The sequence below is a fragment of the Chelmon rostratus genome, chromosome 19 (assembly GCF_017976325.1).
Source record: "Chelmon rostratus isolate fCheRos1 chromosome 19, fCheRos1.pri, whole genome shotgun sequence".
NCBI classification, from domain to species: Eukaryota; Metazoa; Chordata; class Actinopteri; order Chaetodontiformes; family Chaetodontidae; genus Chelmon; species Chelmon rostratus.
The window spans coordinates 22351522-22376202 of NC_055676.1; the positions used below are offsets into that span (position 1 = coordinate 22351522).

Here is a 24681-nt window from a genome sequence, read left to right on the forward strand (position 1 = left end):
GCATCAATAATAATAATCCAATTAAATGATACATCAGAATTTATATGTAATTATATTTTGTATTAATAATATGAATCTGTAAAAGTCACCAGTGACTATAGCTGTAGAATAAATGTGGTGGAGTAAAAAGAACACTATTTCCCTCTGAAATGTGGTGGAGTGGGTGTATAAAGTAGTTTAAAATGGAAATACTTGAATTGAATTACTTTCCGCCTCTGATCACAACTAAATGTGGCGGTTTTATTTTGAAACACTCAGCCGGATGTTCGCAGTTTCAAAACGGCGTGCTTGACGGTGGTGGACATTAGCTCACAGGAGGGACAGGCAGGACCGCGATGGGTCACAGCCGACATTTATCCCACACAAACCGAACTAAAGTCCGGACCGAGCCGCTAGTGATGGATAGGCGATAGTTCCGGTGTTTTGTGTGTTTCGCGGTGTATTGACTCGTAGTTTATGAAGGCGGAGCGGTAGAGTTTAGCTAACTTGGCAGAATTGTTCTTCCAGGGGAGGAAGTTTGCTGCGACGGAGGACACATAATAGGAAACCGGGGAGGGCCAAACTATCCCGACATGGAGGACTCCGGCTCGGCCCTGGAGAAAAATGTGGCTGACCTCACGGTCATGGACGTGTACGACATCGCCGCGGTGGTGGGCCAAGAGTTCGAGCGGATCATAGACCAGTACGGCTGCGAGGCGCTGTCCAGGCTCATGCCCAAAGTGGTGCGGGTGCTGGAGATCCTGGAGGTGATGGTGAGCCGGAGCAGCATCAGCCCGGAGACCGAGGAGCTGCGGCTGGAGCTGGACAAGCTGCGGCTGGAGCGGATAGACCGGCTGGAGAAGGAGAAGAAGCACCGGAAGGTCTGAGCCCGCCGCCGGGCCTGATCAGCTCAGTTTCCACACACACAGAGGAAGAGTTAGAGGAAGAGTTAGAGGAAGAGTTAGAGGAAGGGTTAGAGGAAGAGTTAGAGGAAGTTACCTGTCAGAAAACACTCAGACAGACCAGGTGGAGCTGGATCACACAAGCACTGTGATTTAACCAGACCGGCAGGAGGTAGTCAGAGCCTTTACTCATGTAGAAGTACCAATACCACTGTGGAAGTACTCCAGTTTACTTCATTTAACTCACTGAAAGTGTCACTCAAGTATTATCAAGCAAATACTTAAAATAAAAGTACTACAAACAGAGAGATGGCTCCTGTGAGCAATACTGCAAAGTAACTAAATACATTACATGAGTAAGATTTGGAAGTATTTGAACTTTCCAATTGATACTACTTTATACCTCTACTACACTTTGGAGGCAAATATTGTACTTCAAACTTGTCTTCATTCATTCAACAGTTTTAGTTACTAGTTACTTTGTGCATTTCAGATTACTAATCCAAATCTAATCAACAAATAGATCATTATCATTGGTGCAGGAAGTATCCAGATCCTTTGCCAAAGTAAGAGTAGTGATAACAGACTGAAGACATTCGAATCTGTTCCACATTGAACTGCGACTAATGATTTTCCCCATTATGGACGAATCTGTTGATTATTGATCGATTGATTTATTTAGATTGATTAAAGGCGTCATTCTGGCTGGAGATAACCCCCGAATCTTTTCACAAATAAAGCAGCAAAATGTTACATTTGAGACGCTGAAGCAATGAAATGTTTGAAAATTTTTACATGAAAAATGATTTAGGCGATTAATCAACAGTTAATTGTTTGGTAATTGTCTAATTATTCAGACTGATAGATAATTATCTAATTTTTTACATCATATTTAAAAAGTGCTGCTTATGTTTTGTTTGTTTAATTTTGCTTTGTAATGTACTTGTTGAGTACAAGTATCATGAAATGGAAATACTCAAGTGAAGTACAGATACCTCACGTCTACTCAGGTGCAGCACTTGAGTAAATGTACTTAGTTACTTGGTTTAAGTCAGATAGTTCCTGTTTGTTCAGCGACGGATGACTCCGCAGGAAAATGTGGCTCCTCTCTCACACATTCGTCAAACGTGTGAATGTTTCCGATTAGTCATGAAATCCTGACGAAGATTCAGGATTAGAGGATCTGAAGTGAAGGAAGCTGCTCCAGAAACAACACCGAGCCTGACGCAAACATCACAGGTGTCAGCACACCTGGAGGAAGTAACCAGTCAGTCAAAGTCAAATCTTCACGTTTTTGTCTAAAACATGATGGAAATTATTATTCAGTTATTAAGATTTACATCAGATTCAGCTTTATTGTCTTTGCACAGAGTAAAAGTACTGAGACAACCAGATTTAGTGTTTAACCAGAAGTGCAGCAGAGTGCAGAGTATGTACACGTGCAGAATCAACAGTAAGAAATGTAGATATTTACAGGATGAAGATGAGCAGCAGTGACCAAACTATGAAGTACAGGTATAAGTACAGGTAAAGACAGTAGTATTAACATGAAAAAACTGCAGGAGAGACATACTGTATGCAGTGTAGACAGTAGTATTAACATGTATGAGAGGAGGATGTAATCGTCTAATCATTGCTGCTCTGATGTGTATTTACTATAAGTATTACAGTGCTGAAGTGTGTACTGACCCAGGCTGAAGGTGTCACAGCTGTAACGCAGACTTTACAGTAAAGTTTTGTTCATTCAAATGTGAACATGCAGGAACAGTTTGAGGGGAAACGACGTGTTGATGACAACAAACACCCTGATATCCAAAACCAGATGACAGATCAAACAACACGGACCTAAATGAATGAAACAACAGTGAAAAGCGACAGAGATATTTCAAACTGCTTCTTCTGATGTGTGTATATTAATGTCATTTCCTGCAGAGCTTTAGACCAAGAAGCAAAGCAGGCATGTAATCAGAGCTCTGCAGGGCTCCACAGACGCCTGGAACATCTTCACACGTGAGACAGACTCAGATTTCCACAAACAGACGGGCGACAAATTAAAGGGAAAGCTTGAATAAAGCAGAGGAGTAACAGAACGAATGCTGTGAACGATGTGATGCCAAAGTGGGATCACGAATCTCCAGTGGTAGAAGTACTCAGAGCCTTTACTGAAGTTAAAGTACTGCATTCAGAATGTTTCTCAAGTGGCAGTAAACTGTTCCTGTCAGTGTTTCTCATCATATCTGATGTTTGTGGATTAATATTCCTGCTGCAGATGTTTCAGGTTGAGCTTGAACTACTTTATATCCTGTTGGCTGGTTTAATCTACAGCGATGCATCATATTCTATAAGATCATGTTTGTCCTGTGAGAACCTCATGTCTCAGAAAAACAGCCTGTTTTCAGCTTTGTGATGATGCATTTTCAGTTGATCCAAGAGGCCTTTTAAACAGTTTATTTAGCTGAAGAAGGACGAGAAGTTTCTCAAGACATGAAGGAAAACTTCATCCTTCAGTTTATCACAAACATTCAACATCAACACGTCTGGAGATACGAGCTTTTCACTGGATAGAAAGGAATCTGGAAAGTAACTAGTAACTACAGCTGTCAGACAAATGTAGTGGAGTAAAAAGTACAATATTTGCCTCTGATGTACCTCGAATTTGGTACTTACAATACTTGAGTCGATGTACTTAGTTACTTTCCTCCACTGTGAGTATGTGTAGTATTTAACAACAGTCCATCAGATGAAGCAGAAGAATGAATGAAGGACAACAGAGGGGTTAAAGGTCGTGGTGGATCATGTTTGATATGATAACGAGTGTGTGTGTGTGCGTGTGTGCGTGTGCAGGAGCTGGAGCTGGTGGAGGACGTCTGGAGAGGTGAAGCTCAGGACCTCCTCACCCAGATCGCTCAGCTGCAGGAGGAGAACAAAAGCCTCCTCACCAACCTGTCCATCAAAGACCCCATGAGTGAGGAAGACCTGCAGAGGCATGAGGGTGAGGATGTGCGCTTAACACACATACACACACACACAGAGGAAACCAGCCTCATTATCATTAGCTAAATCCTTTGGGAGTATATATTTGTACAGTAAATACGAACCTTAGCTTAGCATAAACACTGGAGACAGAGGGAAACAGGTAGCCTGGCTCTGACCAAAGTGCTGCAGCCTAAGTAAGTAAGTAATAAATGAAGCTAGAAGCTGCTACCTGTTGTTTGTGTTCTGGTTTTACAGAAAACTTGACTGACGCTCGCTGTGTTTCACTCTCCCTCTCTCTGTTACACACACACACACACACACACACACACACACAAAGGAAGCCTTCTCTGTGTCTGATGGCGAGCAAGCCTCTGCATCAGAGGTTCTGTCCTGCTTTCACACAGAGGCCACAGTCACCCTGACACACTGTGGACAGACCAGCCTCAGTGTACAGACACACCTGCTACACTCACTCACACACACACACACACACACACACACATGCACACAAATGCATGCACACAAGTACATGCATGTTTGCACATAAATCCGTGTTCTGTCTGCACGTCTCTGTCCTGTGACTTCATGGTCACACTTTATATTAATGTTCACACACTCACCTTTAACCAGCTGCTTATGAGCATGCATATTAGTAGCATTTTAGCTATTTGCTAGCCATTTAAACTTCCTCACCTGCTATCAATCAGCAGTAATTTATAATGACTGTATGCTACAAATATGTATGCTAATAAGCAGCTAATTAATGTGAACCTGAATATAAAGCGTAACCGTTATTGCTCACTGTCTCCTCGCTGTGGTTGCCAGGTATGACGGAGAGAGAGCGGCAGGTGATGAAGAAGCTGAAAGAAGTGGTGGACAAGCAGCGAGACGAGATTCGAGCCAAGGACCGAGAGCTCACGCTGAAAAACGAGGACATAGAAGCAGTAAGACGACAAAGCAGCGGCTGAACTGGTGTTTTCTTTTTAAAGCTGCGCGAGGCACTGCACGTGCACTGACTGCATGATGTCACGTGTAGATTCGCTGATTAATGGATGAGTCGACTGACAGAAATGTAGCCAGTAAATATTTTGATAGATCAATCATTTGGTCATTTTTTTAAGCCAAATATTCTCTGGTTCCTGCTCTGCAAATGTGAATATTTTTTCTTTGATGACAGGAAATTTGATTTGAAATTAAATGAGTATTTTAATTATTTTGTGGATTGTTGGTCAGACAAAACATTTAAGCATTCGTAGACAAAAGGGTTAATCGAGAAATCAATCAGCGTAATTGGTAATCAGAATAATTTACACTTTATGTTAAACAACAGATCTGAGTGGATTTGATTTGTTAGAGACCAGCAGCGGCTTTATTGAGTCCAGCAGGTGTGAACGGGTGCTTTCATTTTAATGTCAACATCAGACAAGTTGCTGTTTTAGCTACAAGAGCTAAAGGAAAAAAAAACATCCAACACAATCTGACAGATGGCTCAGTAAGCTGTTAGCATCTCCTAACAGACGCTAACACATGAACGGCTAACATCCACTGCAGACGTGTCGTAGCAGGAAGAGCACGGGTGTAACCAATAACGCTAAAGATGGCTTTAATCCACTCAGGTGTGACAGAACCAGGTTCCAGGTGTGGAGCATGTCAAGGCTTGCTGGGTCACTTAAAGCTTAAATCATAGTGGGACACCAGTAATGTTGTGTTAATGTTAATAATGTTGCTCGTCGTCTCTGCAGCTCGAGGTTCGTTAGCCACTGCTAGCATAACACACCTGATGTGTCGGGCTGAGTAGGATTGTGGGTAATGTTGGCGGCATTTTCTGAGAAGGAAGAATGAAGAACCAGAATGGCAACAATAACTACACCTGTGCTTTTTCTATTATTAAACCAATAAACAATGCAAATAATCCAATTAAATGACAGAAAATAAAGAGAGAAAAAGCATAAAAACCATAGTGTGATTCGAGAGAAGCTCCTTCACTGCTGGCGTCTCATTTGAGTAAAGTCTACATTTTGCAAACAAAGCTGCACTTTGCACAGTTTATGAATAAAGAAATAAAATAAGTAAATTAATTCATAAGAAATTCAACATCACTGTTCTTAAAAAGCGATCCGAATGAGACCGTTTCTAATCTAATCTGATGTCAGTTTTAGACCTAATCCAGATGTTTAGGTGGGAGCAAAAATTAGAGTAATGTTACAATAAAAGAACAAATAATCTGTCTTTGAATCTGTGTCGCAAACCTGATGAAAGTTACAGTTGATTAAAGCGTCACTTTCCTCTTTAGTTTCAGAGGGGATGAGAGTGTACCTTTCCTGGATGGACAACAGCAACAAAAACCTGATGAAAGGAATTTGTTTTATTTCATCTGCCTTTAAAGGACTGATGCAAGAGAACATGATGCTGTGACGCCTTCAGGCTGAAATACCTGTTAGTTGAAGACGATCAGTTCAGTTGAATTTGATAGAAGTCTGTAAGATGAAGGAGGTGTGTTTCACCAGAGCGCGGGAGCTCCTGCTGCCTTTGATTTGATTCTAAATTCTTCAGTCCTCTGCTGTTTTTACCCCTTAGCTTTAATCAAACTGGTTGATTAAAATCCAGGCCTCGTGCAGGTGTTTATCAGCAGATTTAAAAAGGTTGATGGAACAGTTCTACACGATCATGTTTTCCGGCTGTGCTCACTCACTCGTCCTGGGAGGTTTTTATCTTTTTTTTAATCTCGTTTTTACCTGTTTCTGTGTGTGTGTCCATGCAGCTCCAGCAGCAGCAGTCCCGCCTGATGAAAATCAACCATGACCTGCGACATAAAATCTCTGTGGTGGAGGCTCAGGGGAAGGCACTGATTGAACAGAAGGTGGAACTGGAGGCCAGCGCTCAGGCGCGGGGGCAGGAAGTCGGCGCCCTTCGGCAGGAAGTCACACGCCTGAGAGAACGACTTCAAGGAGACCTGCCAGTCCAGAACCCTGAGGAACCCCCACCTCAGCCCCCATCACCTGCAGAGGTAACACAGCACATGAAACCATTAAAGGAGCTACATGTGAGGGTGTCGTCAGAATTTAATATTAATATTAGTTCTACTGTCTTAAGTTGTGCAAGAAACCCCAGTTCAAGCTCAATGTAAGTGCAGTGCATTGTGGGTTTGAAATCCTTTTTTCTCTTTATCTTACTTTGCGTCTTATCTAAAAAGGAATAGTTCAGTATTTTGGCAAATGCACTAGTTTGCTTTCTTTCCTAAAGTTAGATTATTATCACTCTCATGTCTGTTGAATATGAAGCCACAGCCAGGGGACGGTTAGCTTAGCTTAGCAAGAAAACAGGGTTAAACAGCCAGACTGGCTTTGTCCAAACAAATGAAAATCCGCCTTGTTGCAGCACATACGTAACCCTCGACAAGACTACAGCGGCCAGAAATGAGATATAATGTGTTGATTGATGAGCTTTTAGGTGCTGGTGGGCTGATTTTCTACCTCTAGACAGATCCAGGCTAGCTGTTTCCCTCTGTTTCTAGTCTTTAGGCTAAGCTAAGCTAACCTCCAGCTGGCTCTAGGTTTATATTTAACAACTATCAACTATTAATTGACTAATTGTTGCAGCTCTGAAACAAATTTCCCAAAATATCAAACTATTCTTTAATGTTGGCAACAACTGTCAATATAATAACTTCCCTCATAAAGCACCAATTTCACTTTGGGCCTAAAGCAGCCGATTTGTTTCCATGTTACTGATATTTCCTGACTTACCCCCAGAGGATTCATCATGTTTTATGAGCATCTGAAGTCTGAAGCAAGGCTAGCTGTTTCCACCCGTTTCCAGTCTTTATGCTAAGCTACGCTAACTTTCTTGAATCAGTCTTGTCATCTAAAGCTCGGCAAGAAAGCAAATGAGCGCGTTTCCATAACTGTCAAACTTACTGTTCGACGCAGTTTTAAAAGAGCTCTGATCACTTTCTCCGTGCAGCAGTGACTTTCCACTGAAGCCACGAAGCGTTTGGTTCAGGTGCATAAAACTGCTCCAGGTGTGACGGAAAGAGATGCTAACGACGACTGCTTTGTACACAGATCATAAAGTGTGTTTTGCTCCACCAGCGTGGTAAAGCTGCTGCAGTGTTGGTGGGGGCCGAGGGCTGGTCAGACAGACATGGCCCCCCCGAGCCGATGTCGGCTGGGTTTGACCCCTCCCTGCCACCCCTGCCTGGTTCCCTCAGCCCGGGGGGACACGAGGACGGGGATGAGGAGGCAGAGGACGAGGCAGTGTTGCTTTGGGTAATGCAGAAGTGCTAGTTAGCAAACCAGAGTGGTGTGATTGTCCTGACTCTAACTGCACCCCCCCCCCCCCCCCCAGAAGAAGCCACATCAGTAGAGACAAGAAACAGCTAGTGGACTAACACTGTGTGACCCATGAGAAGTGCCGCAGTGGCTTGATGTGGGTGGACTAACAGAGAGTGTCGGTATGATTTGTCTCTCCTCAGCCAGCTGGGTGAGACCGTGTGGGCGGCTGCACCGATGACCTTTCTAAATATAGATCACTTCAGCAGTGCAGCCTCTAACAGCTCCCGAAGTGTCCTTTAATGCACCGTGATCCTGAAACACTCACAGTAGAAATGATTGCTCCAAGTCCAACTGAAATGAAATGACAGAATGCACGTTTGCTCTGTAAATCACATGTTCTGTGTCCTCCATTCAGAACAGAAACCAAAAAAAATCAATGTTTTATATATGTGATTTCGTTGTGGCGCCCCCTACCTTTACATTAATTCATCAGAGTGCAGTTGGAGAACATTTAGATAAAAAAAACTTGCTTCCATACAGCCAATCAGATTTCTCTGTTTTAAAGCTGTAGCATCAGTTTCTTGACGTGTCTGTGACGCAATAACACAGTTTCCATCAAAATTTTACCCAAATTTCCAGAGAATCTGCAAATGAAAACGTGAATTAATCAGAGTTTACATCCACTGAGAATATGAAGAGTTCATCATGATAAACAGTCGATGGAGAAATTCTCCGGCCGGGTGCCACTGCAGAAGAAGATTCAGTCAGGTTCAATGAGCATCGGTCAGACCTCAAACAGTGGACAACCATGTGGAAAACATGACCATGAGTTTCTGTTTGTTTCATGCATTAGTGCGTCTTCTTAATACTCCAGACAGATCGTGATTATTCAGTTTGCTTCCATCGCACATTCTGTTTTTATTGATATTTTTGAGTGTCCACTCAGGAGTTTTTATGTGAAAATTAAAAAATGCGTACAAAAACAAGTGTTTGTGAAACACACTCGCTAACAGCCAGACAGCAGCTACACAACACAGGAGCCACAGACTCTGAACAACAACTCACATTAGCTTTCCCGCTAAAATCTCCGTCTTATCTAACTTACAAACATGAAGACGTCTTTTCACCGGGGAAAAGTGCTCTGCTAACGTCACTTTGCAGGCTAGCTGCTCAGCTGCAAACGTCACTCGGGCTGGTGTTGTCTTTACTCATCGTAACCGTCGACAACACGCTGTTTGCACGTAACATGTAGCTGGTCTGTCGTTCCCCTGCTGGGGCTCAGCCTGCCAGTCAGTCGGCTGAGAGGAAAACCCGTTTTTCTTCCCTTTGAAAAGAAGAACAGTTGAGAATAAATTCAAAATGAGATGACATTTTGTCTGTAAAAACAGGCGACGAGATGTGATTTCAGTTGGACTTCAACGTTGTTTGTGGAACATATATTCAGAAGAATTATGGTCTGTTTTTCTGCTCAGTGCATGAGTGACCTCTGTCTGCTGAATGCTGAGTTATAAAAACAGAAGTTTTAGCTCTGAGGGAGGAGGGAAGGGCAAACAAGTGTATTGGAACAAATCCCGGTGTCTGACTTAGAGTTCAATGTTTGCCACCAGGAGGCGATGTGCGATGAAGACATGCCTGCTGTGTTCCAATATTTTACCAAGGTATCCTCACTTCCTTCCCGCCCGCCTTCCTTCCTTTTCTCTGGTTTTGTGTCCTCTTTACGATGCGCTTGTCTCCTGGCAGGAGGCGTTGTGCGAGGAGGAGACGGGAGGCCTGGACCCGAAGGACCCCAACCGGCCCCGGTTCACCCTGCAGGAGCTGAGGGACGTCCTCCACGAGAGGAACGAGCTCAAGGCCAAAGTCTTCCTGCTGCAGGAGGAGCTGGCCTACTACAAAAGGTGCTCACAGGCACATGTCAGTCTGAGGAGATCGGTTCTTATCACGGCATCATTACGAGTTGTTGATAATGACGATGGTGTGTTTTTCAGTGACGAGACAGATGACGAGATCGTCACTCCCAGTCCGTCTCCCTCTCCTGAGCTGAGGACTCGCTCTCGTTCTTCTGCCCAGCCAGAGTCAGGAATCAAACGCCTGTACGTTGTTCTCACACTGCAGATGCACTCGGATACATGAAAACACTCATTGCAGGCTGCCTTCCTTCACTTTGAGTCACGTTGCTTTGCATGTGCTGAGTCGAGGCTGATTAAAGTGGCCCCTGCATGCTCAAACATTTAGCTTCTGCTTCATGAGAGTCCTAACGTCTGTGCACCAGCAGGCATCTGGGTCTGTTTCAGCCTGGTAGCGTTTAGCTTTGTGTCCGGTCGACTGATGATATCTCAAAACGACGTTGCTGTGGATGTTTTACAAGATGAATTCATCCTGAGTTGTAAATTAGGTGAAAGCAGCGTAACAAAATGTCGTCACCCGTAAAGGAAACACATTCGCACCAAACTGAAAATCCAACCACAAGAATAGTTGTTTCAGCTGCATCCAGCCATAAATAACTTTCAGCGATTATAACTGGAAACAGCTCAGGTCGACGCCCACTTCCTGTTTGCCCTGTAAAAACAAATCAGAGCGAACTCAGCAGCTGACTGAGATGTGTCAGATTCTGATCCGTCCTCTTTGTCGGCAGGCTGCTCTGCTTCATGCCATAAAAGTCACACTGTACAACAACACGTGATTTGATCCTGTTAAAATGTTTTCTTCTATCAGGAGCTTTTGTCGGGTTTTGTAGATTTCCTCCAGGAAAGTCGTTAACGAAATACCTTTTCCTCCCTGAACGGTGGCCTCAGCGTCACTGCTCGTTTCCCCTGAAGCTTGATAAGATCAATATTATATTTATTTTCTTCAGCAACGAACTGAGATTTCAGACACTTATAAATTATAAATTATCTGCATTTTAGGGCTGCAGCTGTGATTATTTTCATTATCCGTTAATCTGGTGATGATTTTTTGCATCTCGGTCCATAAAATGTTCCCAAATATTAAAAGTATAATTTCCCAGAGCTCAAGTTCACATCTTATGATGAACTATTTTGTCTGAAAATCAGTCCAAACCCCAAAAATATTCCATTTACAGTGATATAAACGGTCTGAGAAGCAGGAAACAGCAGACGTTTGGCATTTATCCTTAAAAAATGACTTCAACGATTAATCAGTTATTAGAATTGTTTGATTTCAGCCCATCAAGTGTACGGTGGAACGACTGCAACCGACAAACATTACGTTTCATTGTGGCATTTCGAGCATAAAGCAGCGAACGTGTCATGAATTTACAGTTTTTTATGACACTTTTTTATTGTTACACATTGTAAAAGCGGAGCAGCATAATGCTGCTTTAAATCTGACCTCGGGATCAGTGTGTGTCACAGAATAATCACATGATCAGTCATGTGATAGCAAGAGAGACACAGACAGAACCTGCAATGACTCTTCAGAAGGTCACTGTGTGCGTGCGAGTGTGTGTGTGTGTGTGCGTGTGTGTGCGTGTGTGTGTGCATGTGTGTGTGTGCGCGTGCGTGTGTGCACGTTAACGATGAGCAGGTGTGACTCATGATGAACACACTCTCGCTCTGCTGCACCTGAGCGGCCGTTGTCGTGTACCTCCACCCGTTCTGTTTTCCCTCCTGCACTAAAATGAACGTCTGCACGACTTCTTTTGGTTTGAGATGGTTTGACTTGACGTGGGGTTTGGGTGAAGCAGAGGTCAAAGGTTGACGTGGTCCCTGTCTCCCCCTGTCCGCCCCCCCCTCCCCCCTCCTCTGTATCTCTCTTCCTGTTTGTGCTTGTGTGTCTTTGCCTCTGTGTAACAGGATCTTCACCGCCATTATGCCGATGGTGGCGGCTGGTTTGATCCCAGATGACCCCACTTTACAGCCAATCAGACGTCTCGTTTCGCTTGTATGACTCCATATTTGGCTAGCTTCAGGGTCTGCCGCACTCTCGGCTAACAGCCTCCATCCCCCTGCATGTGCCGGCGTTGCTTTTTGAGCCTCTTTTCCCGCCTCTGTAGTATTCTGATTGGCTGATTGTGGGGCTGTCTTATTAACATTGTCCAATGGGATGATTGTGGATCGCAAAAATCAGCCAGTCAGAATACGAACATGCAGCCTGTTGTCGTCTCTTTTCCCTCTTTGACCACAGTAACAACTTAACGTCTGCAAACTAAAGCGCTTGTCGCTCCTGTGCAGTAGTCAGTGATGAAAGCAGTAGCGGTAGAAGTCAGCTCATCATGTTTTAGTCTGCAGCTCTGCACTGACCAGCTCACACGAGTTCATCCCAGTCATAACCGACTGAATGTCAAAACAAAAAAATCTGCTGATGTAAAGGTGCTCTGTGGAGCATTTACCGTTGAATTTGAATTTGGCATAATTTCTGCAAACAAATAAAGATGAGCAAGGGGAGAATCAGTCCAGCACAGACCTCTTCGCTGTGTTCTGGTTCCAGAAATCTGCAGGTTGAAAGGTGGCTGATGGTGCGTCACTCTTATTCTTCTGACATATGCTGTTACCTGTTCGCCACACATCATATCGCTCCACTGACGTTATAACTTCTTGCATTCAATAAGTAAACAAATGAATAAAAATGGCATTTTGACATCATGTCCACTGGCATATGGCGTTGTTGGTCAAACTGAAGCTACGCTCGCTGTTAGCCATATGGCTAATTCAGCTGGTAATAAATGATGTGTGAGCGCAACCTATCAAACCTTATATGAGATAATGTGATCACAAAAACCAGCAGTGCAGTAAGACTCAGGATGGACACCAGGATGAGAGTGAAAGACCATCGACCACCCCCCCCCCCACACACACACACACACACACACACACACACACACTCACAGCACAGTGTCGTTTCACGCTTTTTCAGCCAATGGTGGAAAAATGACTTTTAACATATTAATGCGGATCAGTTCAGCCAACAAACCAGTAAAGAAAACAGCTCAGTGCTGCAGGAAACGTTGGGATTTCTGGGAAAAGATGCGCTCTCGTTTGTTTACAGTAGGCATCACAATGAATTTTCCATAAATAATGATTGTTGTTGAACGGCACACGTAGCACACCGCTGTAAAACATAACTCTCTAACTCTGCTTCATGAATGACTCCCTGCTCACACTCCACATCTGTTGCTGCAAACCGCTGACCCTCCTCTGTCCTCTCTCCGTCCTCTCGTCTCAGGTTTAGTTTCTTCTCGCGTGACAAGCAGCGGAGCTCGCAGAGGAGCGCGCCGTTCGACGGCAGCCTCGGCTCGTGGGCGGGGAAGGACGACGTGTACACAGAACAAGCCCAGGAGGCGTTACAGCACATGTAGTCGCCAGGGAGGACTTGTCCACGTCTGTCAGACTCCAGAACTCTTAACACTCCATGTCCATCACTCGAGGCCGCCGACTGCACGCCGAACCACCACTAGAGACTCACACCGCAGCTGAAATATCACGTGCTTGAGGTGAAAAAGACGAGTGGATCCAGCTTAGATTAAAAAAAAAACCCTGTAAAAATGTTTATTTAAACACCCGAGAGCCGTGAAGGCGCCTACAGACCGAACAGCTTCAACGCCAGAGGACATGTGGTGCCTTCAGGATCAGACGGGATCATGTAAACCGGAGAGGAGAAGGGAAGCTCAAGTCGAAGGGTGGAAAAGTGGAAAGTTGTTGGAACATGATGGTAAACGTGAACGTACGTTAAAACACAGACGAAGGCGTGAGACACACACGTGTGCCGCACATGATCCTTGTTGACCAAATGAAAATGAATTTAAAGGCTTTGAGACGTGATGGAAGACGAGTTTTATCTTACGACCCCCGTAGGATCAAAAGCGGGTTTTCACCTGCTGATCTTGAGATTTACTCTCAGAATGAAAGCAGCACTTTTGCATCCCAGTAATTTATTGAAAATCTCTGCCCTTGTTCTTGAGGGCAGCGCGTCGGTGCCTCACCAGCGTTTGGCAAAACTATGCAGCTCTTCAGATACGAAGAGGACGAGGCTCGTGGATAAAATGATGCTTAGAATCACACTTTAAAAGCTGTGTACAGGAAAAGATAAAAACACTTACAAATGCTTTTATTTATAACATATGTTGCAGTATGCAGCAAGTATGGAAGCCCGCTCCTGCCAAGAAGAACAGAACGTACATAAAGGGTTCGGCGTGATGAAAACAAAAACTATGATCAAGTGAAAATGAAATCTGAGCCACTTCTTCCTAAGTGAAATAATAAGTCAAAGTTTTTACTTAGTTTTGTGAATCATCTGACTTTTGATTTAGTATAAAATTGACTTCTTCCGAATCAAAACTCTAATGGCTCACCGAGTCAAATTTGTTATTAAATGATTTGGTAAAGTTTTGGCTCGGTATCTCATCATCTCGACTTGGTGTCTCATCATTTAGACCGTGATTATTTGTGTTTCATCAGGCGTGACGTCTGTTTGTCTGCTCCTGGCAGAAATGACCTTCCATATACAAGTGTGCGCTTCCCTCTAACTCACAGTTACTGTGAAATGAACACAAATCTCCACTTCATGTAAAAGCAATAGACGCGGTGAGTGAACTCTGCTGACATCCAGCACAAAAACGTCGTCACTGCACAACAACAAGAGGAGTCAGAGAGCACTGAGAGGTGAACTAACAAACTGTTGAATTTGGTCTTTTCATGAGATTTTTTTTTTTTTTTTAACATGAATGCAAACTAACACCAGCTTCATCTTTATCTGTTAAGTGTCTTCAGGTGAATTTGGCCGCTTGGAACAGGAAAACTGACTAAAGAACATTTAGCAGACGCCGCGTAGAAAGTACACAGCAACATGCATTCGCAAATTTAGGCTTGTGCTTATATCCATCATTTATACAAAGCCTTACATGTAAACATGACTGTGGTGTCACATTGCTCGTGACAGGAAACAGAAATCTTCCTCAGACTGTGCTTACGTTGGAGGGACAGAATCAGACTGTGGTTCATAAAGCTTAAGTGTGGTTTCCATTAAAAAGAAAAAAAAAAAAATGGTGTTTGCTGCTTCTGCTTTTCCAGCTTGCCGTCATGTTTAACTCTGACTGACGTCTTCACCCCAGCAGCGGTGTCACCGGCTGTGTTTTAATAGTTCTTCACCTTCATTTATACTCAGCCAGCGAGGTGGAAGGAGTGAGTGTACGATGACAAGTTTTCCACATTCAGACAGAATAACGATGTTCTTCGCAGGAGAGTCTCGTGTTGGAGACGCCACCTGGAGGTCAAAGGGCAATTAAGACATTTAAATGGTGAAGCATTAAAAGGGAAATGTAGTCAAACAGGACGAGGTGTCCTTCATCTCACTATTTGAGTCAGTGTTGATCACCATCTCTCATGTGTCTCCCTCATTAAAAATGGACATTTAAAAGTTGTAAAGAATGGATCAGTGCTTTATTAAACGAGCCAATAATAAAAACTCTGTAATGTTCGAGGCGTTTGTCTGCTTATTTAAAACTGTTGCTGTCACTCATCATGATATGCAAGTGTCAATACGATGAAGGTGCTTCAGGTTCATGTCAGAGTCGTCCACCGCAAACTGACAGATGATGATTCATTAAATGTTGCCTGGCTCTAATTTACAGCAGATAACGAGAAATATGTCACCTCAGCGTTTCTATATCATACAAAAAAAAAAACTGCCTTGCTTGCAATTTTAAAAAGTTCACGTCAATTATTTAGTTGTCTTGAGATAACAAAGCTCGTTTTCTCGTGATATCGGGTTAACCGATCTTGTTTTCTCAAGAAAACAAAAAAATTCTCAAGATGGCGAGATAATTTATCACGAAAAATGATTTCATTAACACCGACGCTGTACTTTATTTTGACACAATCACACACAAACACTCACTCAATGAAAGTAGTCCCCAACAAATCCTCTATTTCCTCCTCCTTGAGTAACGTTTGATAAAACCTGCAGTGAGCAGCTGCTTTAGGGAAATTATTTTGCATTTAAAAAAAAATTATTTTGAGATTGGCGTCTTCAGCAGGAACCAATGGGCTCCGGTCTGAGGCCACAACCAGGGAAGATTATAATTTAGCATATTTAAGCCCACAAACTGTCCCTTTGGTACAGAAAAGACCAAATAAATGATCCTTGAGTTACATTACAGTCTTGAAAGTTTAACTCTCAATCAAAGTTATTTAAACTTGTACAGAAGAAGAAATGAGACGTCCACTCGTGTTACTTGCATATCACATCTTTATTCATCGATGCCTAAACCCCAGCATTAAGATTTATTCAACGCTACAACAGCAAAGATCTAGTCTGTCCTAAAACAGGTCCGTTGTTCCCACAGGTATTATTGCATTAGTTTCACATGATGAATGGAATCATCCAAGACGCAACATGTTTGTTGAAGAAAGGCTCGTACGAACATTTCACACATGTGACACGATGCTACTGTTACAGGTGGCAGGGGAAATCTTTACGTGTTTCACACACACACACACACACATGTGACCGGGCACTGTGCATGAACACTGATGACACTTCTTCAGATCTGAAGCTACAGTCTGGAGGTTATTAGCTGGGCTTAGCATAAAAACTGGAAACAAAGGGGTCTGAAAAGTCTGAAAAGTGTGAAAAAATCCACCCCCCCAACAGGAGAGGTAACATGTTAATTAGCAAGTTCTCGTTGGTGGTGGAAGGTAACCTCAGGACAGAGCCAGGCGAGCTGTCCTCCCTTGTTCACCGCCTTTATGCTAAGCTAAGCTGACCATCTTGTTGCTGTAGTTTCATGTTTAACAGAAAGATATTCGTAGGCATAATAAAACGTCAAACTGTTCCTTTAAGACGGAGCCCAAAACAATGAAACTCATAATAAAAAATTATAAATGAGATATTAATAATACATTTGAATTCATCATGCTTGTACTGAACCACTGAATCCAAACAATGAACTCTGATTCATCAGTAAATTCACACCATTCCCTCCTGGTTATTTAAAAAAAAACTTCATCTTTCATGGGATTTGTTGAGCGTAACAACAATGTAGAATATCATCAGGCTTATGCTTTAAAACTGATCCGTCACTCTGACTTCAGCTGTTATCCAGCGATGCTCAAACTCACGACTGCTGCGCTGCATGTGGCCGTTTTCTCTGGTTATTATTCTTAGATTACTCAAGATAAAATACAGTTGATATTTAAGCGAGATGCCACTGTGATTTCTGTCATTTCTATAAAAAAACAAGTATTATTGAAACTTATTAGCAATTAGCCCAAAGAAAAATAATAATTCATTTGTCAGTGACGCTCTAGATCAGGATAAATAGGAATAAATAAGATAAATGGGAGAAATGTCACTGTGAGAACTCTGGAGTAACCTTCTGGCTACAATTCATGGAAAACATCCGAAACAGCTACTAAAATCAAAAGTAAAAAATGACCTGATGACCTGTTGGTGCAGCTGTTTAACATTTTCATATGGAACATCTGGCTGTGAACAATAAGACAGTTTTGTGAGCATGAAGAACAGATGTGTAGAAAACCTGCAAAGATCCACCACAGACAGTGTAAGAGTTCACCGAACCCGCCTGGACGAGGCCGGTCGTGTGTGTGAGCGAGTGCGCGAGCAGAAAACAGATGTGACACATTAAAGACGAGTTTGACATTTTGGGAAATTACCGTATTCACTTTCTTATTGGGAGTTAGATTAGAACATCAACGTCACTCTCGTATCTGTCCGTTACATATGAAGCTAAATATATTAGCTTAGCTTAGCTTAAAGACTGGAAACAGGTGGGAGCAGCTAGCCTGCTCTGTCCAAATGTAACACAATCTGCTTTTTACAGTCACTGCTTTTGATTTGATGCAGATATTTGCTGGATTGTGATAATTGGGCTACTTTTGGAGTAAATTTTGGACCCCCCAAAAAATCTACATTCCATTAAATCTGCCTCTCTTCTCTCCAGTGACAATATGAGTGAGGCGACATGACCGAGAAACTGATGACTGAACTAGGCTGGAAATATTCACCTGTTCAAAGAAGTGAAGACTTTTTAAATGAAACGTAGAATTTTATTCAGTGGTTTTGTGTCTGCTTAAACTTGTAATCACAAAACTTAGCGGGGGCTTTGGATTTCTGAACACTTCATTTCTCCTCTCGCATGACGAGGAGCCTCTGATGGACTAGCTGTGGGCTAAAAAAGGTAAAGTTACTCTTTGTAAGAAGGTGAAAAGTCTTCCCTGATCCTTTTAAACCACCGATAATTTGCATCAGCAAGCCAATAAATATATTTACATGGTGCAGAAACATTGACAGGGTCGTGAAGTTCTGTGTAAGTGAATTAAAAGGAAGGTCTGACGGCTGCGAAGCGACGAGATACTCAGGTCCGCCAGTCGAGGTTACAGAGAAATGTTTCATTGCGGAGTCCATTTATCTTAGTGGGCTTATACCAAACAAACTTTCAGACATGACAGAATGTGTTGTAGGTGTTTGCTTTGTATTCTATGAACATTTGCTACATGATAATTCGAATGTATTGTGCATCTTAAATATTAAAAAATACAATATAGGCTAAAAACTAAACAAAAAAAGCATGAAAATGATTCATTTCTGTATTCCTGTATGATCCTTTCAGTCTCTATGTTCAACACTACATTATTTTACACTTCAGGATGTAAAATACTTTGATCCGGTGTCACATTATTTGTAATCAACACCCAAAAATGAGTTCTGTAAATTATTTCACTTCCACTTAACGACGGGAGATTGTGTGAGTTTTGACATCTGAAATCAAATTCCACTTAAACAGAATATACTTTTTTAAAAAGGGTTTGTAATTTGCATCTCATCGCTGATCCAAAAGGGCTCTGGGGCCATAAATACAAGTATTGCTAACTAATTAAGAAAAAGCAGTATAAAAATGCAGAGCATTAACTACCAGCTGCATGCTGTAGAAGCACTGGTCTATAAGGAATACAAAATGTACAAAATAAATGTGCTGCAAAACAACCAGAATGTTTCATATACACATAAATAAAAAGTACAGATGCCATCTGACAAGGCAGACGGGCCTCAATTGAAATGTGAAGTACCTCACTGACCCCTCCCATGAACACATAACCCCCCTCCCACTTCCTCAATACTGGAACAAAAAGGGAACACATTCTGTTTCTAAGGCATTTTGTACACTAGCTAATGAGAAACACGAGTGTTACTGTACGTTTCCCTTCTCGAGGACCCTTCGATCAATATTTGAGCCACGGGTGAGCCGCGATGGAGGCTTTGCTGCGGTCTCCATAGTCATAGAGCAACTCCTCACCCTCGTCGATGTCCCGGGAGGCAACGAGGATGAGGTGAGGGACGCCGTTGATGTCGTGGAGTTTGGTTTGGCAGTTTCCATTTTTACTGTGATTGATCAGCCTACCCATTCGACCGGTCTCTTTTGTGGCGTCCACACTGTGGAAACAAAGAACACAACGTTCACATCAAACTTTATCCTATAAAGTCAACTTCCATTCCAACCAAACTGATTCAGGTCTGTGTTACAAGATATGTTCATTTAAGTAGAACATTTTTGTCTGCTTTTAAATGTTCAGTAAAATACTAAACATCTTTGTCGTTCTAACACGTAGTCAGCAAGTGTATGTAGTCCAGTAATACACAGACATACCAGAAAGTTTTGCAGAGGTACTGGAAGTAGTACATGTAGCAGCCGGTCGCAGGGTTTTGAGCGTATTCGGCCTCCCTCTTTTTGGCGTCGGTGATCTGCAGCAGGTCTCCGTGGTACTCCACCACATACTCGCCTTTCTGGAAACAGCGGTTGGCAAACACTGCTCTCCCCTTTCCTTCTATATGCTGCACCTACAGGAAAGTACGAGAGGTTTGAACATTTGATGGGATACATTTATCAGGCGAGCAAACCACAAAAACAGAGCTGGCATTGATTTCCTGCGTCTTCATTGTTAACGTAGAAGAACCAAAACTCGTTGAACGTTTGCTCAGAATTTCTTTCCTGCTGCACATTTGCTTCCTTTTCGTCTCCACTTCAGTCCATTTTCTGTTATTTAATGCTTATTTAATAATTCCGATCATACATCATAAATACGTCAGATGTCTGTGAATTTCATGTTAATTGTTGCAGGAGATATTAAGGATTTCATGTCCTCCACCGATTCTTTAATGGAAACTGCAGTCCAAACTACTGACCTGCTTTATTCAGCTGAACTTCTTGAAAATAAGACACAGGTGCAACACACACCTGCTGCATCATACAGACAACAGAAGCAGCCATGGGACAGGAGCGGGGAGGTACCAATCCGGGGCTCGAATGTGATAAAATTGCTGAGTTGACGTGAGCTAACACTGGAGTAGGACAGCAGTGCACCTGACGCATCGTCGAGACATCATCCATACATTTTAAAGTGTGTCACAAGCTCAAAGAAACTGAGCGTACCTCCATGCCTTCCTCTATTCCCTTTGTGATGAGCTCGTCTATGTGCTTCTTTTCTTCACACTGGAGACAAAAAGGAACATGAGATGGTATTACTGAAAAAGAGCAGATTGGATTTCTCTGCTTCTCCCTCTTTCACTCACACACTCTGATAAAACTACCTTCTCGTTTCCTCCAGGGCAGAAAAACACCTCATACAACCTGTCCGACACTAAGTTTACACTAACCCTGAAGACACTATGAACAGACTAGAAGAAACTTTGTAGCCCAGCATCATTAAGGCTACAGACAGCCCATAATGCAGCAGTGCCTCAACGTAACAGGATCAGTCTGTACTGGCTCCATTCTCATTCTCCATTCTGTTGTTTACGGCTCCAGTCTGACTCTAGAGATCCAAACAAATACGATAACAATGTAAGTAATTTCATCTTACCTTAAGCTCCGTTTTACTTTTTCTTGAGCTGCGTCTTATTGGATAGTAGTCAGTAACTTTGCGGTTTTGGGAGTTTTTGCCTCCTGCACTGTGGAAAAACAGAACACAACAAGAACTATTACAGCTAGGAGGTGATTTGAGCAGGGATGAGGGGGGACACCACCCCTCTTGTTAACCTGCCCCCCCATCCTCTGGTATCAGATTGAGTCGAGGAGTCGAATATGTTGACTCACTGATCCTTTATCTGACCGAGGTTTGTGAAGCTCGAGTCTATGACCTCGATTTCTATGATCACTCAGGAGCATCTGTGCTGCTGAACATACACCCACAAACACAACATAAGCAGCACATCCCGCTGGGCCATCCTCCCTTTTTTAAAAACGAACAAATCACCTAATGACTCCAAATATATTAACTACTATCATATTATCATGTTGTTTGATAAAATGCAGATGTAAAATGCAGCAGTGATCCGGACGTGCGTACATTCTTAGCGTGGATTTCTTTCCTTTGACCTTGAGGCGGACCCCCCTCCTCTGGTGGCTGCGCAGAGCGCTGCTGTTGTTGGCGTGGAGGGGCGCGTGAGATAAGCTGTTGCTGAGGGGCAGGGGGAGTTCAGCGGGGGAACGAAGGCAGGTCTGAGAGCAGTAGAGCTGCGGAGGAGACGGCTGTTCATCTGACCAGCAGGGTGAACACTGGCTGTAGCTGCTCTCCATCTCCGGGAAATCCGTCTTTGAGTCTTTTGGTGTGGCGCTGATGGTATTTGTTCTACTGCCTGGGAGGAAACAACAAGCACTGTACATCATCCTGGTGTTTCGAGTCCTTCTCACTGCCTTCCACTACATAATCTACTGCAAAACAAAAATAAACAGCAGTCTATTTGTTCTCCTGCAGAGTGTTTACACATTAAAACCAATCTCCTCAGCTGGCGATGGAGCTGTAGAGCTGCAGCCAACCTACTCACCCTCTCCCTGCCTCTGAGTGTCATTTTGCTGGCAGCATATCGGAGAGCACCTTCCCTCCTGTGGCAGCTTAATCATCTTTTCATCGTGAACTGCTGATATGGACTTGGTGCAGCTTAAGACGGTGACTGAATGGCTATTGCATACAATCTCCTGTGAATGCAGACAGAAAATGTATTTAGTGCATGTTCCCACCATGTGTATTTTACAGCCGTATACTTCAATCTTCAATCAAATGAATCAACCACAAGAATGCATAATGAACATAGTGAAGAGTGTGCAAGCTGACAAAACAAGCATACATAAATTAAATATATTGAGAGAGACATCAGAGCAACAAATATATGAACTTAAACAACTAATAATATATATTATAAGATTGATAATACTGACGCATCACTGTTTGAGCAGCATTGTACTGTTGTAGCTGCTTGAGGTGGAGCTAGTTTGAACTACTTTAATACAGTTAGCTTAGTCCATTGGTTGCCATCCTAAGGATCAGGGCTCTCCAAATGGTTCAGTATAACACCACCTTTAACTCGGACACTCTGACAGTGACACTGATTGTAAAAACATAATTCCATTTATACATTTCTGACATTTTGAGCTTTGTGAAGGTACAATTTATGGCAGAGGTGTCATAATGAATTGTAATAGACTGCACAGGTATACCTAATAGAGTGGCCACCGAGTGTGTGTATGATTGTACTGCACTACAGCATTCTTCCAGAATGAACCAAGTGTTATCTCATCTTGGATCGGTGACAATGACACAGCAGCTCTTCCTTGTGAACAATTTGTGGTCTATGAAATGAGAACTTTTTTCAGTTTGTAACTTACTGCCTGTTTCTATGAGGTGCATCACATACAAGCACTCTTTCCACAAAGCCAAAATATAGTAATGTTGAACTGTTATCTGAATTAAACAATAAGATGAAAAAAATCAAGGGGTCCCAACCAGGCACAGCTTTTTAGTAAGTGGCCACAAGCCAAAAAGAGTTGGAAAGCACTGGTTTAATCTTTCACTATGCATTGTTTTTAAAATTCTCATTTTTTTAAGGTAAAATGTTAATCTGACCAGTTGTCAAATAAATACAGCCGAGTAAAAATAAATGTTTTCTTTTATATAAAGTGACATAAAATAAGTAGACTATTAAAACACAACGCCCCAGAAATTATACTAGTACAGTACATGAGTAAATGTACTCAGTTACCTTCGGCCAGTGGTGTGGGTGGGGCCCTGAGGAGGGCACCACGCTGGCTCCACACCCACATCCCGTCAGTCCCTTTAAATCCAGAGCCGATGCACAGACAGGCCTCTCAGATAACATCTACTGGTCAAATCCACTCAAACTAAAACTAAAGTTACGTTTCCACCGCTGCACTGAAACTACAAACCCCCTAAAAAGACTCACCCGTGCGTTTCTTGGTACCGTCTAATGTCAGAAACACAGTTCAGTCCACAGCTGGCAGGCGCATGTCACCAGCTAATGTTAGCAAATCACTCTTTAACAGAAAGGCTCTCATTTGTAGCTACTGTAACTACACTAAGTTACATTAAAAATACCGGTGAACTACGATATTTATCCTAATAAACACAAATGCGCAAATCCTATTATAAAAGACAGATTTAGCTAATCCCGTTTAAAATAGCTTTCATTTACGGTACTTAACCTGTGTTTGGTGATGCCCTAACGAGCAAACTTACCCCGTTCATGTCCGACTTGTTTTCCTGGGTCCTCTCGGCACTAGCCTCTCGTTTCGAGGAAAAAATGAATGCAGTTTTCTGCCAGTTCGGAGATTAAAAATGCCCTGCTCGTACGGCAGTGCCCTCCCAACAAACTGGTCCCCTTCCACGGTCACTGTGCGCCCTTCTGTTGTTCTTAAACTGCCAGCAGCTCAGCCGATGAAGCCTCCACTGCTCTTGTCCGCCATTTTTCTACATGGAAATGAATGAGAAAGACGAAGCAATGTCGCCCTCTGCAGGCCAACAGCAACAGTGTGTTTTCAAGCGTCCCCTCCTGTGTAATGTCTCAAATACAGAGGTAGAGGAAGTATTTAGATATTTTACTTAAACAAACGTACTCTGTCAGGCGTCCTGCATTGACAATGTTACTTAAAAAATTATATAAGTATAATAAGGAACATGAAATAAACAAATTAACATTAACAAGTAAAAGTACTCAATTCAGAAAAATGTCCCCTGTGACTGTTTTGCTATTATATATGATATAATTAGATTATTATGACTCATGCATTCATGTAAACACAGGATTTTACTGTTGTAGTTGGTTGAGGTGGAGCTTATTTTGTAACTATTTTGTATAGCACTGCAACATTTTTTTTTTCTTATGGATTAATCTACTGATTATTTTCTCCAGTAATCAAATGATTGTCTGATTTATAAAAATTCTGGTAATTGTGAGAAATGTGGTCACAATGAGCCAGAGCCAAAAGCAGCACCTTCACAATGTTTGTATAGTCCAACCAACAGTCCGAACCTCAACATTATTACAAGTGAACTAAAATAATTAAATGGAAAAGCTTAAAAAATCTTAATGAGGGCTTCAACCTCAAATATTCAGTTCAAGGAGTAAAATGTTGACCTTATAATAAAAGTATTTATCACAATGTTTCGCTTCATGAACACTCTAGATTTGACAACCTATTACGTTCAGTTGGTGCAGCATTATACCCTTAGACTGAAGCTGACTCTGAAACAAACAATGTACATATTTTCCTTGCCTCTTTGTCT

General features: G+C 42.5%; 2 protein-coding genes across 3 annotated transcripts; one reads left to right on the plus strand and one right to left on the minus strand.

Moving 5' to 3' along the window:
* Window positions 1-314: 314 nt before the first annotated feature.
* On the plus strand, window positions 315-15536 carry rilpl1 (Rab interacting lysosomal protein-like 1). Of its 2 annotated transcripts, XM_041960804.1 has the most exons (9): window positions 315-860; window positions 3726-3873; window positions 4683-4801; window positions 6619-6864; window positions 7949-8125; window positions 9739-9789; window positions 9872-10026; window positions 10117-10221; window positions 13313-15536. In XM_041960804.1, the coding sequence occupies exons 1-9, from the start codon at window positions 573-575 to the stop codon at window positions 13443-13445; spliced, it is 1422 nt and encodes a 473-aa protein (XP_041816738.1). In that variant the 5' UTR covers window positions 315-572; the 3' UTR covers window positions 13446-15536. The 2 variants fall into 2 exon arrangements, with proteins under 2 accessions (XP_041816738.1, XP_041816737.1); XM_041960803.1 differs by lacking the exons at window positions 7949-8125; window positions 9739-9789.
* Window positions 15537-16324: 788 nt separating this feature from the next.
* kmt5aa (lysine methyltransferase 5Aa) lies at window positions 16325-23853 on the minus strand. The gene is made up of 7 exons (XM_041960024.1): window positions 23635-23853; window positions 21929-22079; window positions 21451-21739; window positions 20965-21052; window positions 20535-20594; window positions 19752-19942; window positions 16325-19537 (listed from the first exon to the last, which is right to left on the minus strand). The coding sequence occupies exons 1-7, from the start codon at window positions 23641-23643 to the stop codon at window positions 19327-19329; spliced, it is 999 nt and encodes a 332-aa protein (XP_041815958.1). The 5' UTR covers window positions 23644-23853; the 3' UTR covers window positions 16325-19326.
* Window positions 23854-24681: the final 828 nt, after the last annotated feature.

Bases quoted from the DNA above. Each gene is read 5' to 3' on its own strand.
- kmt5aa (XM_041960024.1), bottom strand. The intron at 21,053-21,450 runs GTACGCACGTCC...GTTTTTCCACAG, and splicing joins AAGAAATCCACGCTAAGAAT to TGCAGGAGGCAAAAACTCCC. The intron at 19,538-19,751 runs GTATGTCTGTGT...TTGTTTCCACAG, and splicing joins TACCTCTGCAAAACTTTCTG to TGTGGACGCCACAAAAGAGA.
- rilpl1 (XM_041960804.1), top strand. From the start codon at position 573: ATGGAGGACTCCGGCTCGGCCCTGGAGAAAAATGTGGCTGACCTCACG. The intron at 3,874-4,682 runs GTGAGGATGTGC...TGTGGTTGCCAG, and splicing joins AGACCTGCAGAGGCATGAGG to GTATGACGGAGAGAGAGCGG. The intron at 10,222-13,312 runs GTACGTTGTTCT...CTCTCGTCTCAG, and splicing joins GAGTCAGGAATCAAACGCCT to GTTTAGTTTCTTCTCGCGTG.